This window comes from Mustela lutreola, chromosome 2 (genome assembly GCF_030435805.1).
Source record: "Mustela lutreola isolate mMusLut2 chromosome 2, mMusLut2.pri, whole genome shotgun sequence".
Taxonomy (NCBI): Eukaryota; Metazoa; Chordata; class Mammalia; order Carnivora; family Mustelidae; genus Mustela; species Mustela lutreola.
Genome location: NC_081291.1, coordinates 107,351,698 through 107,370,151, shown reverse-complemented (window position 1 = coordinate 107,370,151; position 18,454 = coordinate 107,351,698). Strand labels below are relative to the sequence as shown.

Sequence of the window (18,454 nt, the reverse complement as noted above, 5' to 3'; positions counted from 1 at the left end):
CTGCCTTCGGCTCGGGTCATGATCTCAGGGTCCTGGGATCAAGTCCCACGTCGGGCTCTTTGCTCAGCAGGGGGCCTGCTTCCCTTCCTCTCTCTCTGCCTGCTTCTCTGCCTGCTTTTGATCTCTCTCTGTCAAATAAATAAAATCTTTAAAAAAAAAAAAAAAAGAAAGAAAATGTTTGCCAATCCTTGAGCTAAGGACTGAACAAGTATTCTGTTTCTTTTGGGGGGTATTATATATTGTCTTTGTGGTAAAACATGATAGTAACAATAAGGACCAAATAACTTCTGAAAATATTTTAAAAAGACAGTGTAGCATACTGGGTGAGCAGACTGTTGTTAGAGGATAATGGCCTGAGTTTGTTTCTGTTCTGCTGTTTACTAGCTGTGGCACTTTAGACAAATACATCTAAATTCTTTGAATCTCTTTCCTCCACCTGTAGAAAACAGAGATGAAAAAGTGTTATCCACATCAAGATTTATTGGAAATTAAATGAGGCAGTATAAGCACAGCCCTAATAATACCTGATAATCATCATCATTACCATCTTCATTACCACCATTATCAGTAGTTCCACAAAATATTCTGGTGTTTTTTTTTTTTTTTTTTTTTTTTTAAGTGAGGAATCTAGATGTGGGAGAAGCAGTCTAATTATAGAGTGGTAAAGAATTATGTTTAACCAGAGGCTTGGTAACCTTGACAGGGTATCCAGTGAGGAAAACAGGAACCACAGCATTTATTTTAACAGAATGTAATATTGGGGGAGGAAGGTGCTTTTTAAAAAAAACGAATTGGAGATTTGAAAAGGAAAAGTGAAATACCAAAGTAAAACAGATAATAACCATAGGAAGCAGCTGCCACATGTGGTAGGGACCTAGAAACAAGCTGAAATTAGTAGAACCTAGAAATTTGGAAGATGGGCACCACAGCTTTTAAATATAAGCCGTCAGTGAAAAATACTTACTAATACAGTTTTTAAAAGAGAAGAGGGGCACCTGGCGTGCGTAGTTGGAAGAGCATGCACCTCTTGATGTTGGGTGGTGAGTCTGAGTCCCACATTGGTTGTAGAGATTACTTAAAAATAAAATCTTTAAAAATAAAAAAAGATGAAAATCTATTAAGCAAATGTACCTAAGCAAGACGTGTTTATTTTCAAATAGGACATTATTAGGCAACTAGCTACTGCTAGGTAGATAAAAACATGAAACTGGCAATTTGAGGGCACTTTCGTGTTTTTGAGACTTCTGTCCTACGTTCACCAAATGATAGAACATCTTGAATACCTGATTGGTAGTGGCTCCCCAAGCACAGAAAAATCTTTTTGCAGTATCTCCTACATATATTTGATACTTGAATAAAGTCATGAAATTGAGCCATGTGGATATCTGAGGCAAAAGCATTCCTGGCAGAGACATAGTAAGTAAATAAAAGACTGTGACCAAACCAAGTTCAGGCTATTTGGAGAACAGCAGGGAGGTCAGTATGGCTGAAACAGTTAAGTGGTAGGAGAATAGTAGAAAGGCAACAGGGGCTGGAATCATTACGGACTTCTAGAAGAATGAATAGAATAGGGTAAACGTATGATTACTAGAAAGCATTGAGGGCGCATTTTATATTAGTAATCATGAACTCCATGACTGTGTAGGTTTCTCTGACCATTTTCTGGTTTAAAAATCAGGTTAAAGTATATTGCAGTTTGTAGTTTCATACCTACTTGTTAATTATGTAACCATATCTTTAAATCCAAGTTTAAGGTCTCTTTACTTTAAATTTTCAGTGGTTCTTGATTCATCCTTCTACCAGCACAAAGTGAACGAGCTGAATGCTGATAGAATACCATCTTTTCATAATAAAGGGATGGTAAACTTTACTTCATTATCATGAATCTTGCCAGCAGAAATAGTTTCACGGACTAGGTAATCTGTGTGAAGTAACAAAACTGTACCCGTGTTTCTATAATAAGATTATTAATCACTGGATCTATTTTCTGATCTCTCCTTTGTTATTTTAAAATCAAAACTTTGTAATTTAACACCTAGTGATTTGTTTTTAAATGTACCTGGTTTGCTTCTGACATAATTATGATGTGGATGTCACATGTAGCTGGTTCAGATAACATTTTCCCCCCTGCAGCAGGGGGGAGAGAGTCAGACTTAAATAATGAAAAATATCTTTATTCTAAAGATACTAGACCCCTGTTCAGTACAGTGATTCCCAAGTAGAGTTTTGATACATCTGCTCTGCTGTATTCTTCTATAAACATTGCCGGATTTTTTTGTTTTCCGCCCCCTTCTAAACAGCTTCTTTGACATTTGATCAGAGAAGCATATCTCCTTACAGCATAGTAGATCTTTAAACGAAGGAACTTGGATTAAGAATATTAACTTTGCCATACAAAAATGAAATAAAGTACTTATTGACCAACAGTGGCACAAGAGTAATTGCTTTTCCTTGTTATCTAAGGTATTAACAAAAGATTTGCTAATTCATGTATTTCATTTCCCCTAAATGTGGTATAAATTTATTTAGACCTTATTGAATCTTTGTGTATATTCTAAGCTCAGTTTACCTCATTCATATAACACGTCAATGTAAATTATCCTGTAATCTTATCCTGTAAGATTTCAGTTATCTTCAGATTTTTATCTTCTGCTATGAAAATCATTTTAATAATTTAGCAATAAAAATGTATTCACATAGCCTTGCAAATCTTTTATGCTTGGGTCTATGATGTAAAAGATTATTTTTAATAGCCAAAGTGGGTTCTTTTTTTTTTTTTTTTTTTTTTAAGATTTTATTTATTTATTTATTAGAGAGAGAGAGAGAGATCACAAGTAGACAGAGAGGCAATCAGAGAGAGGGGAAAGCAGGCTCCCTGCTGAGCAGAAAGCCCGATGAGCTGGATCCCAGGACCCCAGTAACATGACCTGAGCCGAAGGCAGAGGCTTAACCTACTGAGCCACCCAGGCGCACCATGGGTGTTACTCTTTTTTTTTTTTAAGATTTTTATTTATTTTTATTTATTTATTTAATAGTCCTTCCTAACTCCCAGTTGCCCATTATTCACCAGATGACACTAGGTGTACATTCAAAATCTATCTTGATTTGACTACTCATATCCATTTTCACCAAGCCACTGATGACCTCTCAAGAATCTGGATTATCACAGCAGCCTAATTGTCCTTTCTGTCTCTTCCTGTATCAGTCAGGATTCATATGCACATAAAAGAACCACTTGAGCTATTTTAAGCAGAATGCGATTTAATAAATGTGGGCTTACTCAATATGCCTTCCTGATTGTATGCTGAATTGGTTACACGGCTGGATTAGTTATCAGCTGTGGCTAGGAAATTGTGTGTGTTGATATGTTATTTGTTTTTGAAGTATTTTTCAACAGTATTTGCTTTCTTAAGGAAGAGGCCAGGGGCATTTATTATTGCATGAATGGCAGTGAAAGAAGGTGGTGCATAGTCATGAATGTTGATATACAGTACACATTATGCAAGTGGCTGTACCTAATAAGGCTTCAGACCACTCCAGTGAAAATCTGTTACATTTTAAAAGCTGATTTCATAATTTTAAGATCTTACATTGAATTTAAAATGTAAACTATGAAGAAATTTAATAAGAATCTCTAAAAATGATTGTTTAAACACTTTCCCAGAAGCTGTCAATTTCATACTGTCATAGAAAAAGTACTTTTAAAATATGTACAAGCCAATTATTTTACAGGAATTTACAATTTTCTGTGATGTTCTTTGAGACACTGTTAATATTATAGCCTCTGTTGTCATGGAAACAAGTCTCTGAAGGCAGCCTCAGAGGCTAATGATTCCATGGTGTTGCTATGGATAGAAACAACTGAGACTGTTGTTAGTCACATGGTCATGATTAAAAAAAAAAACCTCTTTGGAACTGATCTTACTGAGTGATACAAATGGAGCAGTAAAAGGATGATGGTATAACAGTTACCATTGTCTAATGAAATATGTATATAAGATTTTTCAAGTTAAAATGCTTATGCTGAATTTCTCCTTTTCTGTAATAACCCAAATATAATGGTGACTGTATTTTGCTACCTCATTGTTTACATTAGGATCTAAAGCATGACATTTTCCAATTTAGAATCTTCTACAACTCCCCAGAATTTTACCCTGCTCTAAATCCTGTGCTTAAAATATCCTCTTACCTTTTTATTTTACTCTATTATCAGATCTAACATCTGTGCTGTTCCCGTATCACTCAGCCTTCGTTTGATTGTCTGTTATTTGTTTGGGGCTGTATTTTTGTTTCAGATGAACTAAATGAATTATTTTGCTGTTCTGTAATTCTTTGTTACCTGAATTCGTTATCAGCTGTGGCTAGGAAATTGTATGTATTGATAACGTTACTTATTTTTGAAGACTTTTTCAGCAGGATTTTCCTTTCTCAAGAAACTGGCAGAAGCTATGTTCTTTTTCAAACTACTTGTTCATTGCCATATAGAGAGTGGAGTGAATTAAGATGACATAAGTTGTTTTAGGATTTCTTAAAAATGGTATTCAGATCCTTATCTAAAGGAGGTAGATTTCAGAAGAGACTTAAAGCCAAGGTTACCATGAGGTTTAAATGTAATATTAAAGGATTTATAGTTTATCATAAAGGTCTTGGAGAGCAGCTGCCTAGTGGAGATTTTTGTGCTTGATGTTGAAATTTGATATAAGCATTTAGCTCTGTCTTATTTTTATGTTAAAGTAGATTATTAATCAGCTAATATCTGACCCTGTTGAAGAGGCATAAGGAAACTTTAGAGGTGTTAGATATATCTAGTATCTTGATTGTAATGGTTTTACAGGTACATGCATATGTCTGAACTCATTTAAGTTGTTTACATTAAATGGGTGAAATTTTTTGTATGTCAATTTTATCTCAATAAAGCTGTTTTAAAAACCTGATATTACAAAAAATAATTATAAACTTTAGACTTTTTTTTTTTTCTTTGATAGTGTGGATGACTGCAGCAGTTATTTTGTAGTGTATCAGTCAATTTGGGCTTGTCTGTTATTCGGTGATTGGATTCAGGTTACGCATCTTTGACTGGAGTTTCTGAGAAGTGATAGGTTCTTTATCCTATCAGGTAGCATGATTTTGAGTTGTCCCATCCTTGGTGCTGGTAACTTTGATTAAGATAGTATCTGCTAGATTTCTTCACTGTAATTAATAAGTGTTTTTAAGAGAAATACTTGAGTGGATCCATGTGTCCTATTTAAACTTTCATCTACTAGAATGAAAGGGAAGGTTCATTCAGCAGCATTGGAATTTTTATATCTATTGATTTTTTTGAATGTATTATTTCTGTGGTGGTTGCCAAATTATGATTTTAAAATTCCAGAATTCCTTCTACATCTTTTAGTTGGCATCCTACTATAAGGAAATGCTTTCTCATCTTTTCATTTATTTTTATAATTATTATATCAATATGGACTCTTGGAATCCTGTTTTTATTCTGTGTATGCCACTGTTATCTTTATTTCGAATCTCAAATTGTTCCCAGTCTGACTGATCAAAACTCTTCAAGCAAAATAAAAAAAAAAAAAAAAAACTCTTCAAGCTAACTCCTGTGTCTTTTGTCCTGCCCTCATTATTCCATGAGCACTTCTGTATTTTCTGGCACAGCAAGTTGTTCTAGGATCTTATTGTACTTGCTAAGCTCTAGCACTGGAATTAGCCATTTTGAAATCCAAAGACTCCTTTTGTTTTTTAATTTGAGAATTGGTATTTAGAAACCATGATCTGAATGCTAGGTGTGTTCATGCTATTGGTGTGTTACTGCCCCCAGATCATCTTTGTGGGCAGAGTTAGGGAATATATGTATGTATACACACACGTATGTCTGTGTTTCCAAGTCTATCTCTATATATTGAAAGCCGTGCATTCATGCTAATACCTCCAGTTCCGTTCTGGAACCATAGATATCATGTTAATTTTTTCCCTTTCCATATTCATAACTCCTTTCTCTGACACGAGGTATCTTATTCCCCTTATCCTTTATGTATGTATTTTTTAGATCAAAATCTCCTGTATGTCAGCAATCTCCCATCACCACTTCTCTCGGTAGGACACCCTCCTTACTCTGCCCAAGCTCCATCATATCTCCTTCTTACTCCACTGAGGCCCCTACACTTCATGCCAGACTACTGCTACTGCCACATTTAGGTTCAAACAAAACACATCAGCCTGCTTCCACTGCTCTGCCCATATGGATACCCTCCTTTTTCTGCTCAGGCTCCAAGCACCCTGTTCTAGACCGCTGCCACCCCTCTACTCCCTGCATACAGACACTCTCCTTACCCTGTTTGGCTTCAATAATCTGTACCTTACTGTTAAAGAAGTCTTTACCTACACCAGGGTCATGGTAACATTCTGTCATTAATATCATTTAGAAATCTAATTTTTGTACTTCTCTTATGTTAGCAAACAGTCTGTAACTAATATTAAGTATTGTATAAGGCAGAGATGGGATTCATTTCATTTTCTGTAGGTATACCTAGTTGATCAAGTGGCAGTTCTTTTAAAACTATCTTTTTTCGCACACTTTGTTGTAAATCTAGAGGCAGAACCTCAAAAATTTTTAAAAAGTGATATGAGTATTAAACTGAAAGTTGGTTAATATTTAAGTGATGCATTTTAAACTCATAATATGGAATTTAAAGGTTTTTTTTTTATGGAAACATTATATAATTAGTGACTAGAGTTCCAAGCCAGATCTACAGATGGTTCTTACAGATGATTTTTAATTGGTTGTGTAATATTTAATTTTACATATTTTATCATTATTTGTATACTTAACCATTCCAGCACCTTTGGATATTTAGGATATTCCACATTTCCCAAGTATAAACAGTGGTCAGTAGAATGTATTAAGACTCTTAGAATACTTGTTTTTTAAATTGTTCACTTTGGGTAGATTTCTAGAATTAAGTCTAAAAGCTTAGACTTTTTTAAGGCTGTAGATAATTACTACTAAATTGCTTTTCTTAAAGTTTGTATGAATTTATACATCCAACAACAGTGGGAAAGGTCCTGTTTCCATGCATTAAAATTTACTTTGAGATTTGTATTGTGGCAAAATATATCTGACATAAAATTTGTCATTTTAACCTTTTTAAAAAATAATTCTGTGGCATTAATTGCATTCTCAGTGTTGCAACCATCACTATTAGATTTCCAAAACTTTTCATGTCCTCTCCCAGACTCTGTAATCATTAACTTACCATGTTCTTCTCTCCTAGCGTGGTAACTTCCATTCTACTTTCTATCTCTATGAGTATACCTATTCTGAATGTTTCATGTAAGTCGAATCATACAATATTGTCCTTATGTGTCTGATTCATTTCACTTGAGAACATAATGTTTTCAGTATACATCCGTGTTGTATCATGAGTCAGAATTTCATTCCTCTTTGTGACTGAATAATAATTCATTGCATGTATATATAACATTTTGTTTATCCATTTGTCTTTGATGGACACTTGTGTTTTTTCCACCTTTTCAGCTGTTGTGAATAATGCATCACTGAACATTGTGATGTAAAGTATCCAACTCCCTGTTTTCAGTTCTTCTGAGTCTATGTATACTTAGTAGAAATTGCTGGGTCATATGGTAATACTATGGTTAGCTTTTTTTGAAGAACCATCAAACTGTTGTATAGCAGCTTACACCATTTTACATTCCTACCAAAAGTTTTTGAAGATTACAAATTCTCTACATCCTTGCCAATGTAGTTTCTTTCTGTTTTTGTTTTTCTTTTTTTATTACAGCCTCCTAGTAAGTGTGAAGTGATTTATTGCTGTAACTTTGATTTGCATTTTTCTAATGAATAATAATTTGTTGAGTATCTTTTCATGTGCTTATTTGCCATTTGTATATTTGTATATTTCATGTGCTTATTCTGCCATTTGCAGAAATGACCACCAAAGTCCTTTGCCCATTTTTTAACTATCTTTTTGTTCTTGAGTTGTAAGAGTTCTTTATATATTCTGGCTATTAAACCCCCATCGGATGTATGACTTGTAAACATTTAGTCCTATTTTGTAGGTTGTCTTTGCACTTTCTTGATAATGTCCTTTGGTAGACAAAATATTTTCTCTGGTGTTCAGATGACGTCTGGTTCATTTATTCTTGTCACTTATACTTTTGATATATTTAAGAATTCACTGTCAAATCTAAGGTCAGGAAGATTTACCCCTTTGTTTTCTGGTTTTATGAGTTCTAGTATGTATATTTCTATTGTTGATTAATTTTTAAATTTTTGTATATGATGTGAGAGTGATATAACTTCATTACTTTTGCATGTGGATATCCAGTTTTCCCAGCACCATTGTTGAAGAGAATCCACGCATTTTTAATAAATTTTGATTAACTGATAGGCCAAGAAGGTCAACATTGTAATTTTATTTTGTATTTCTTTGTTAGGAAAAGCATAGTTTTGATTTCAGCAAATTTGTTCTTCCTGTCTCTTTTAATGCACCTTGTCCTGTAATCAGTTGGATTTTAATGTTTCTCTTATACATGTAGAGTATGTTATTAGTTAATAAATGTTTATGAATTAATCCAGTTAACAAGGTTTAGGACAAGTTACAAAACACGTCTTGTTTTACATTTACATCTTTGTAAAATTAAATGAATCAAGCCAGATAGAGTGTTGAGTGTAAATATCAAAGCCCCTTAGTTTATGTCACTAGAGTTCTTTTTTAATTTTTTCTGGAATATGTGTGGCACATAATAGTTACTCAGTGTTAGTTGAATTAATGACTTTAAAGGCAGTTGTTTTAAAAGATTTATTTATTTGAGAGAGAGAGCATGGGTGCAGGGGAGGGGGCCAAGGTAGAGGGAAGCAGAAACTTAAGCAGGCTTCCTTCTGAGCTTGGGGCTTATCCCACAATGTTGAGATCACCACCTGACCCAAAACCAAGAAGCGTCGCTTAACTGATTGTACAACCTAGATGCCCGTTTGAAGGCAATTTTAAGGCAGCTTAGTACAGTTCTTAATAGTAGAGGTCAATAGCATAGATTTTAAAAGTGATAATAGATTCAATTTTTAAGTCCTTTGAATCCTTTGTGAATTTCTGAGCCCCAGTTATAGGCTAATAAAATTGCTTTTGATTCCTTGAATGCAAGGAGGAAAGTAATCAAATAATATTCTGAATCCTGGAAAAATATTTTGTAGTCTTTGAAGTAAGTGTTTTGTCTCCTAGAGGAGCAAAATTGTAAGTCATTATCTTTTACTGTTTTCATTGAAATATCTAAAAAGTAGTCTCTCATTTTAATTACAGTTATTAAAACTATTATTAGTAGCATAATGATTTCTAAAATAATTTCTGGAGAGCATTTTTCTCATTTAAATTGAAGTAACATTAATATTTTACCTTTTTCTCAGTTATTTCTGAAAACTATAATATATTATGGCAAAATTTTCTGTTATGTGTTTTTCTTTTATTTTGGTATTTTTCCTGATTTTTTGTCATTGATGATTTTTAGCCAACAGAAGCTGTACCTCCCTCTTCTCCCACTGTCCCTGTGATCCCTGTCCTGCCAGTCCCTGCTGAGAATACTGTCATCCTACCCACCATACCACAGGTTTTTATTAGTTTCTTTTTTCTTTATAAACATTTCATTTGCTTTTAATGTTTCATTTGTATTCTTTTCAAACTGTTTTAACTATTTCTTTGTTAGATTTAGTAATTCACTTTGGACTTCACCTTGTGTTTTTAGGGAATTAAATATTCGGGATTTAATATAAAATGGGTTCAGTATGTGTCATTTTTTTAGGTTAACTATGAAATAGGACACATTTTAAACTTCGTAATATTGAACCTCCTTAGATTTGTTATCATGCATTTTGTATTTATAAATCTGCTTGAACCAGTTTTTATTTGCTTTAGGAAATTTTCTTTTTTTTTTTTTTCTTTTTAAGATTTTATTTATTTAACAGAGAGAGAAAGCACAGATAGGCAGAGAGGCAGGCAGAGAGAGAAGGGGAAGTAGTAGGCTCCCTGCTGAGCAGAGAGGTTGATGCAGGGCTCTATCCCAGGACCCTGAGATTATGACCTGAGCTGAAGGCAACGGCTTAACCCACTGAACCACCCAGACACCCCAGGAAATTTTATTTTCTAAAGATAATAAAAATCTTTATCTTCATATTACACTAGATGTGTCATTCATATTTGTTTTCCAATATATATTTACCTTCTTTGGAAATATTTCTTTCTCTGTCATTTGGTTAGATAACGTTCATATTTATCTGTTAAAAATAAGACCCCATACATGTAAAGTATATTGAAACTCTGTGCTATCTCTGCAACTTTTCTGTAAATCTAAAATTACTCTAATAAAAGTTTATTTTTTAAAAAGGTAATGTGTGTGTATACACACACAATGGAATATTACTCAGCCATCAAAAATAATGAAATCTTGCCATTTGCAACATGGTTGGAGCTAGAGTGTATTATGCTCAGCAAAATAAGTCAGAGAAAGACAGATACCATATGATTTCACTCACATATGGAATTTAAGAAACAAAACAGATGAATGTTTGTGGGGGGTAGGAAAGAGAAGGAAGCAAACCATAAGAGACTCTTAGAGAACAAACTGAGGGCTGATGGAGGGCAATTGCGGGGTGGGGGATGAGCTAGATGTGTGATGGATATTTAGGACAGCACTTTTATGATGAGCACTGGGTATTATATGTAAGTAATGAATCACTGAATTTTACTCCTGAAACTAACATTGTACTATATGGGTTTTTTTGTACTATATGTTAACGAACTAGAATTTAAATAAAAATTTGAAAACAAAATAAAAAGTAATGTGACAGTCAGAAACTAAAATGCTAGACAAATCCTTCAGTAATTCCAAGGGATGACTTAATAAGACATTACCTACCCTATAAACTAAGTCATCCAAAGTCAAAATAATGATAGTATTATTGCATATAATAAATAACTCAGATCTTGATTGTATATAATCTCAGTCTCATTTAGAGTATAAATAAATGCATCTTTAGCTATTTTTACTATTACTGATCTGTGCATAAAATCTAGATAAAAATTGTATGCTTATTGTGTAAGTTCTATTGGAAGTAAAATGGGATATCAATTATTACTTATCTCAGTGTCCTTCCCCTCCTAAAAAATGAAATTCAAGAGGGACATTATACAAAATAGGACTCTAGGGGAAATTACAGATACTCCACTAAGACTTCATTCAGTCTGATAATGTTACTGTTTCTACGTAATCGTTCACCCTTTGTGAAAATCATTAAAAGTTAAATCGTTGTAAATGATAGATAAATCCAGATGGATTTTTTTCTCTGTGTTGCATAGAAGAAATTGAACATATAAATAAAATATAATTCTAAGTAAGCAGCCTATGTTTTATTGTAATATTGTAATAATATAACCTCTCTCCAAGCATCTAGGACTTAGTAATACAATATTTTTTTTAAAGTAGGGGATTTGGAAGTTTATTTTACTCTTGTCATTTCAATTCATCTTTTGGTGTTAAAATAGTTCCAAAACCCTTTGAAACTTCATAGTAGTTTTTGTTCTTATGTTGCATAAGGAACCTGTCCTTTCCTGCTCAAAGACCTCTGACTTATTTACTCCCAAGTGTCCCTAACATCACATTATATTTGGAAATTGTTGAGACATTACATAGCCTTGTAGTTATAAATGAGAGGTCTTAGAGGCAGATAGATCTGGTTTGGAATTCTAGTCCTACCACTTTATAAGCTGTGTAACTCTGAGCAGTTTCCTTAACCACACTGAGCTTCTGTTACTTCATCTGTTAACACTGAAGATGATAGTAGTACTAGCTTAAGATGTTGTTGGAAGAATAATGGCATATGTGCAACTGGCACATAATCTTGGCTGTTCATATTATTAGTGTTATCTCATATTTCTTTGAGACAGTAAACCAGGGAACAAGTTAGAAAAACAAATGAGGATATGTGCACAAGACAAAGGCTTATGTATTCTACTTTGCCTCATTTTAAGTTTTTAAATACATTGAAAGCCCATGTAGAGTAGATTAATCATTTATGTTGTATAATGTGAAAAGCCTATAGGTGTGCCTCATTTTTCTGGAATCAGTAAGTGCGTTCCTGATTAATGAAGTAGAATATGGACATTATAAAAATTAGTATAAGTGATTAAAATGTCCTCAAATAAACTTGAAAGCTATACTTAATCTATAACCCAGTTTTAACACTTTAAATGGAAATAATTTTTCTTCTAAAGATCTACTACTTTACATTTTAGATGCATCAGGATATAATAGAAATAGAAGTAGAAGACATAAGGTTTGGATTCGCATCCTACCTTTGCAATTCAAACAAGTTACTTAATGTCTACATTTTATCCTCCCTTCATCTATTAAAATGGAAGATAATGCCTCCCTGATTACTTTTAAATGCTTATTATACTTTTCAGAGTACTTTTATATTGGTCTTTTAAATTTTTAAAAGCTTTCCATATTAGGAATTATTAGGCTTATTATACACAGCAGTACAGAAGAAGGCATAACAAACGACTGCTTGAAGTTGAATGAAGAGCGCAGACTTTATAGTGAGACCTAACTACCACTTTCTGGCCTCACCCCTTTCTAGCTGTGTGACAATGTAGAAATGTCTCAGCTTCTAATAGCCTCAGTTCTCTACATAGATACTGACCTATTAAATATCTTTTTTCCACCCCAGAGTAAATACTCTGCTTTAAAACCAGATGCTTTAGACTCTTTCTACCAGTTTTGTGGATCTGTCATGTAATTGCTAAAAGTGACTAATTTGTGTGTGTAAAATTCTTTGTACATATTCATATATGTGCTTCAGAGGGATTGGTGTTCAGTTTTTTGTTATTATTCCAGTCATATCATTACTAAGATGAATATAACATTATCCTTGTCCTCCAGGAGACTCCTTTCTATCCAATAGACAGTTAACAATAACCACGTGACATGAGAGTAGGTACATAAGAGGTATAGCCAGTGCAGACCATTTTTTATTGCTTTTGGACCATTCAAGTTTCACAAAACATCTGAGCATTGAATCTCAAATCACTTGATCTTTAGTATAACCTAAAGGATGACTTGATATATTTTCATTTTACTGGTAGTTTTAAACAGAAGACCATACTTTGAGTTACCTTGATGAGCCTTTTTAACCACACATTAATATCTGACTGTGGTGCCCTTATTCTATATGTATTTTGAGTTTGTTTTGTTTATTCTACATTATTTTCAGATCATTTCAGATTTAAGAAAGTTTCAGTAATAATGCTGTGAATTCCCATATACCTTTACCCAGATTCCCCAATTCTTAATATTTTTACCTACCATATTTGCTTTATCATTTCCCTTCTTATATATTACATTTTATGAATCATTTCAAAGGAAGTTTCTCTCATGTCCCTTTTACCTCCAAATACAAATGCTTTATAACACTAAATGTTTTTTCCTAAGAACAGAAATATTAACACAGTACATGAGCTACATCAGAAAATGAACATTAAAATAAAATTAGTGTCATTAATCTGCAAACATTATATTTTTCCATTTGCCCCAATAATGTACTTTAGAGGAAAAAAAAATAGGTCCTTTAGCCAGTCCAAGATTTCACATTGCCTTCATGACACTTTAGTCTCCGTAATCTGGAGTAGCCCCACTGTCTTTCATGAATGTGGCATTTTAGAAGAAAGCAAGCTAGTTATTTTGTAGAATATGTTTCAATTTATCTTTAATGCATCTGCATAATTAGTTTGAAGTCATACATGTTTTCCAATTTTTTTAGTTGTGGTAGAATACACATAATGTAGAAATTTGCCATTTTTAAGATTATGTATCAGTGGTATTTAAGATTTTATTTATTTGAGAGTGAGCAAGAGAGAGAAGACAAGCAGGGGAAGTGGCAGAAGGCAGAGGGAGAAGCAGGCTCCCCGCTAAGCAGGGAGCGTGATGTGGGGCTCCATCCCAGGACCCAGGATCATGACCTGAGCTGAAGGCAGACACTTACTGAGCCACCAAGGCACCCCTACATATCAGTGATATTAAGTACATTCATATTGTTTTGCAACCATCACTGTCATACATCTACAGAACTCTCTTCATCTTTTCATATGTGAAAACCGACTGCAGTCATTGTACTCAGTGGTGAAAGACTGAAAGCATTTCCTCTAACAATATGTAGAAAATATAAAGTGATGTTACAACTCTTACAATATTAGGTTTTATAATTGCTCTTGTATTTATCTTTACTGAGATCTTTATTTCTTCAAACACCTTGTGTTACTCTCTCGTGTCCTTTAATTTCAACCTGCAAGACTCTTGAGCAAAGAATTTTGTTCAGGGCAGCTGTACTAGTGATAACCGAACTCCTGCCCCCCGCCCCAGCTCTTGTTTATCTGGGAATATTTTAATTCCTCCCTCACATTTGAGGAACAGTTTTGCCAGATACAGGGTTCTTGGTTGACAAAGGTTTTTTTTCTTTTAGTACTTTAGATATATTGGCTCACTACTTTCTCACTTCCAGAGTTTCTGGAACTCTTCCAGAGTTCAGAGAAACATGTTGATAATCTTATTGAAGATCCCTTGTATGTAATGAGTCACTTTTTTCTTGCTGCTCTCAAAATTCTGTGTTTTTGTCTTTCAAGAGTTTGATTACAATGTGTCCTAGTGTGAGTCTCTCTGAGTTCATCCTACCATGAGGTTGTTGAGCTTGGATGTTGTTCTTCATGTCTTGTTATGGTTGGTGGTTGTTATCAAATTTGGGAATGTTTTGGTGATTATTTCTTCAGATATTTTCTCTGCTACTTGATCTCTCCTCTTCTGGGACTCCCATGATATATGTGTTGGTCTGCTTCATGGTGACCCAAGGTTCCTTAGTGTCTGGTCATTTTCTTTAGTCCTTTTCTTTCTTTCCTCAGACTTAGTAATTTCCATTGTCCTATCTTCAAGTTCATCAATTCTTCTGCTTGTTCAAATCTGCCTTTGAATTGTTATATTGAATTTTTGATTTATTGAACTTTTTTGCTTCAGAATTTCCTTTTGATTTTCCTTTAGGTTTTCTCTCTTTTATAGACTTTTCTATTTTATCTTTTATAAATTTTCCCTTTTATTTTTTCATTTTCTTTGTTCACCTTCTCTTTTAGTTCTTTGAACATCTTTAATATGGTTGTTTTAAAGTCTTTGTGTAGTAGATCTGGCACCAGGTTTTTTTAAAGGCCCTTCCTTCCTTTTTTTCTTTTCCTTCTTTCCTTCATTCCTTCCTCTTTTCCTTTGAATGGACCACACTATATTGTTTCTTTGCATGCCTTTTGATTTCTTTGCTGAACACTGGACTTTTGACTCTTAGGATGCTCTAACTCGGGAAATCAGATTTTCCTCCTCTCCAAAGGTTTTATTTTTATTTTGTAGTTGTTGTTTTGGGGCTTTTTAATTGTTGTAGGCTATCTCTGTGCCAAGAATCAGTCTGTAGTATAAACTTAAGGTCTTCCTCAGGTCTTTTTTTCCCTGCCTGCCCTTGTGTATGTGGCTGCTTTTGAATATCCTAGGTTTCAGTGCCTGACTCTCAAAAGGGGAAAAAGAGAAAAATGAAATGGTGGGAGGAGGTGTTTGCCCTTTAAGTCCTCTGGAGTCCCTTCAACCAGAGGGGGGGAAGACTTGTATCAATTATGGGCAGTTCAATAATGGCCACTGCCTCTTTGCACACCAGTGATCAGAAGCAATCAGAGCACAGATCCCCTGTATTTGGAGGGTAGTTTTTGTTTGTTTTTGGTTTTTTTCCCCTCCTGGGTTGTGTAGTTTTTGTGCCGGCTACTCCAGGAGCACTTCCCCAACTAGCTGTTACAGGGCAGAGGATGGGAGTTGAATAGCTGCTACTGTGCTAAGAGCTAAAATTGACAATTAACCACAGTTTACCATCCAGTACTTCCCCCTGGAAGTTGCAGGCCTTCAACAGACTACTCTGGAGTTCAATACAATTCCAAATTAGTTACATCACATAGATTCTGCCAGTACAGTTATTATCTGGGTGACAAATTTGTGGTACATCCTATTGTGCCGTCTTCCCAGAATCCATCCTATTTATTTTTACATACACTCCTTATCTTACATTGATTCCTTAAGTGATAGCATTTACCTTTTCATGCAGTATGTCTCAAATTAGAATCTAAGAGGTGTTCTCTGGGGTTTGTGAGTTCTTTATATGAAAAACACTTGTGGGCGCCTGGGTGGCTCAGTGGGTTAAGCCGCTGCCTTCGGCTCAGGTCATGATCTCAGGGTCCTGGGATCGAGGCCCGCATCGGGCTCTCTGCTCAGCAGGGAGCCTGCTTCCCTCTCTCTCTCTCTGCCTGCCTCTCCATCTCTACTTGTGATTTCTCTCTGTTAAATAAATAAATAAAATCTTTAAAAAAAAAAAAAAAGAAAAACACTTGTTTATAATTTAGTAGGGGAGAAGGAGACAGATTAAATAACGTAATAAAACTATGATAAATGGTAAAAGGAGAAATACAATGCACAGCATTAAAGTGTTTTCTAAACTCCTAATTTTGGCCTGTTTTTAAATAACTGGATTTAAGAATTATTTAAAGGTTTTTAAAAAAATGTAATACTGCTTTTTGAAATTGTATAAGGATGCTGTGATGTGTTAACAGCAGCAATCCCTGTGAGACCCATTATTAATGAAATAGAATGCTAAAAATTGCATGAGCAGAATTATGTTTCTTAAGTCTTGTTATTGATACTTGGTCAAATTCTTTAGGGGTTTACTAGTACTTCTTTTTTAGAATATTCCTGTCCCTTTACTAACCCCCACCCCATCTCTAATTGTATTATAGGACTTCATTATTATCCTAGTTGACACATACACAATAGTATATTAAATTATAATATACTAATATATTAATATATATACTAATAATGGATTAACAGTAGTTTCCTGTAGTTTACAGTAAGTTTTCCTTTGTATTTGCTGTGTCTTTCATAGTCCTCTTAGGTAAAAACATGTGTTGCTGTCTCTTTATAGATGAAATAAATGAGTTTAAATATCACTTGTGACTTACCTGTATAGTCAGATTTACTTGAATGGTGGAGTGAAATAGAGATAGCACCAGAACCAAGTCTTTTGGTGTCACTTGAAGTCACTTGAAGCAAGGTGCAACGGAAGGGGTTTCTTCATTTGAAATAACTTTCAAGTAGATTCTTCTTAATTCTTGTTGTTGTTTAATTGACTGCTAAGTAAAGGTGATAATTTCATGTCACCTGTTCTGCTACCCACTGTCCTAGTTACAGATCCCAAGGTCTTAAACTAGCCAGATTTGCTACCATTTCTAATTTTAGTACTCTTTACCTCAGCTTTTTCAAAGTATGTGCTTTCTGGGGCCAAATTTTTCTGCATTGCTTCCTTTAGAAGTACCCTGTTCTTTAACTTTGTTTCTAGGGTGTTGTGTCTTTCTGAATTGTGTATCATACCCTCCAAACCCATTCAGATTGTCCTACCCATTTATTTCCATTCCTACCTCCAATTTGGAGAGCTAGGAAGTATTACTTTCTCAGAAACATTTCTGTATTTCATAATACAATTATAATGAAGTAAAATTACTAAGTAAAAATAGAATTAAGTAAATTATTATTAAGTAAAAGTATAGTTTGTTCCAAGTTAAATGTCTTAATTCATCTTTATTTTAGGCAACTAGACTTGAGACAGACATCATGCCTCTTGAGCTTTCTTTATATAGGCTCTTATTCGAGACTATTTTTTATGACCTGTCTTTTTAAAATAGCTAGGTTTTCTTACCCTGACATTACTTTTGGTTGAAATTCTTGCTTAATCCTCAATGTGAACACTCTTGTTTCTTGTCCAGTTTCATGTTCTTTATTACCATCATTTCCCTTCAAGTATGATCACTCACTCATGTTAATTCTAAAGATACATCTAAAAATAACTTATTGTACGTATATTACCATGTTCTTCAAGTCAAAATTGCAAATTATTTCACTAGTCTGTATTTTTTATTTTGAACAGAACTTGAAAATTAAAATCAACTTTATGGTGTGAATGCTAATAACTTAATAGCAACTCTGACCTATAGTATTTTACAACTGCCTTAGTTATTAACCTCCTACAAACTGAGCAGTTGACTCAATATAATTTTTTTGCTTTACTTTTTATTAAAATTTTCAAAAATACTGGGGCACCTGGGTGGTTCAGTGGGTTAAGCCTCTGCCTTTGACTAAGATCATGATGTCAGGGTCCTGGGATCCAGCCCTTTATCGAGCTCTCTGCTCAGCAGGGAGCCTGCTTCCCCCTCTCTCTGCCTACTGCTCTGCCTACTTGTGTTCTCTCTCTGTCAAATAAATAAATAAGATCTTTAAAAATAAATACTTACATGTAGAGGGATAGTATGTGAACTATTATTTCACA

At 34.1% G+C, this 18,454-nt stretch overlaps 1 protein-coding gene across 17 annotated transcripts in view; it reads left to right on the top strand.

The window, feature by feature from the left end:
- DLG1 (discs large MAGUK scaffold protein 1) overlaps positions 1–18,454 on the top strand; it is a 256,769-nt gene that overhangs the window by 124,202 nt on the left and 114,113 nt on the right. For 9 of the 17 annotated variants that reach the window (XM_059163069.1, XM_059163076.1, XM_059163073.1 and 6 more), the window contains one exon: positions 9,520–9,618. The exons of the other annotated variants lie outside the window; for them this stretch is intronic. In XM_059163069.1, the coding sequence (XP_059019052.1) occupies positions 9,520–9,618 (99 nt within the window). The remainder of the gene's footprint in view (positions 1–9,519; positions 9,619–18,454) is intronic. 17 annotated transcript variants of the gene reach the window in all.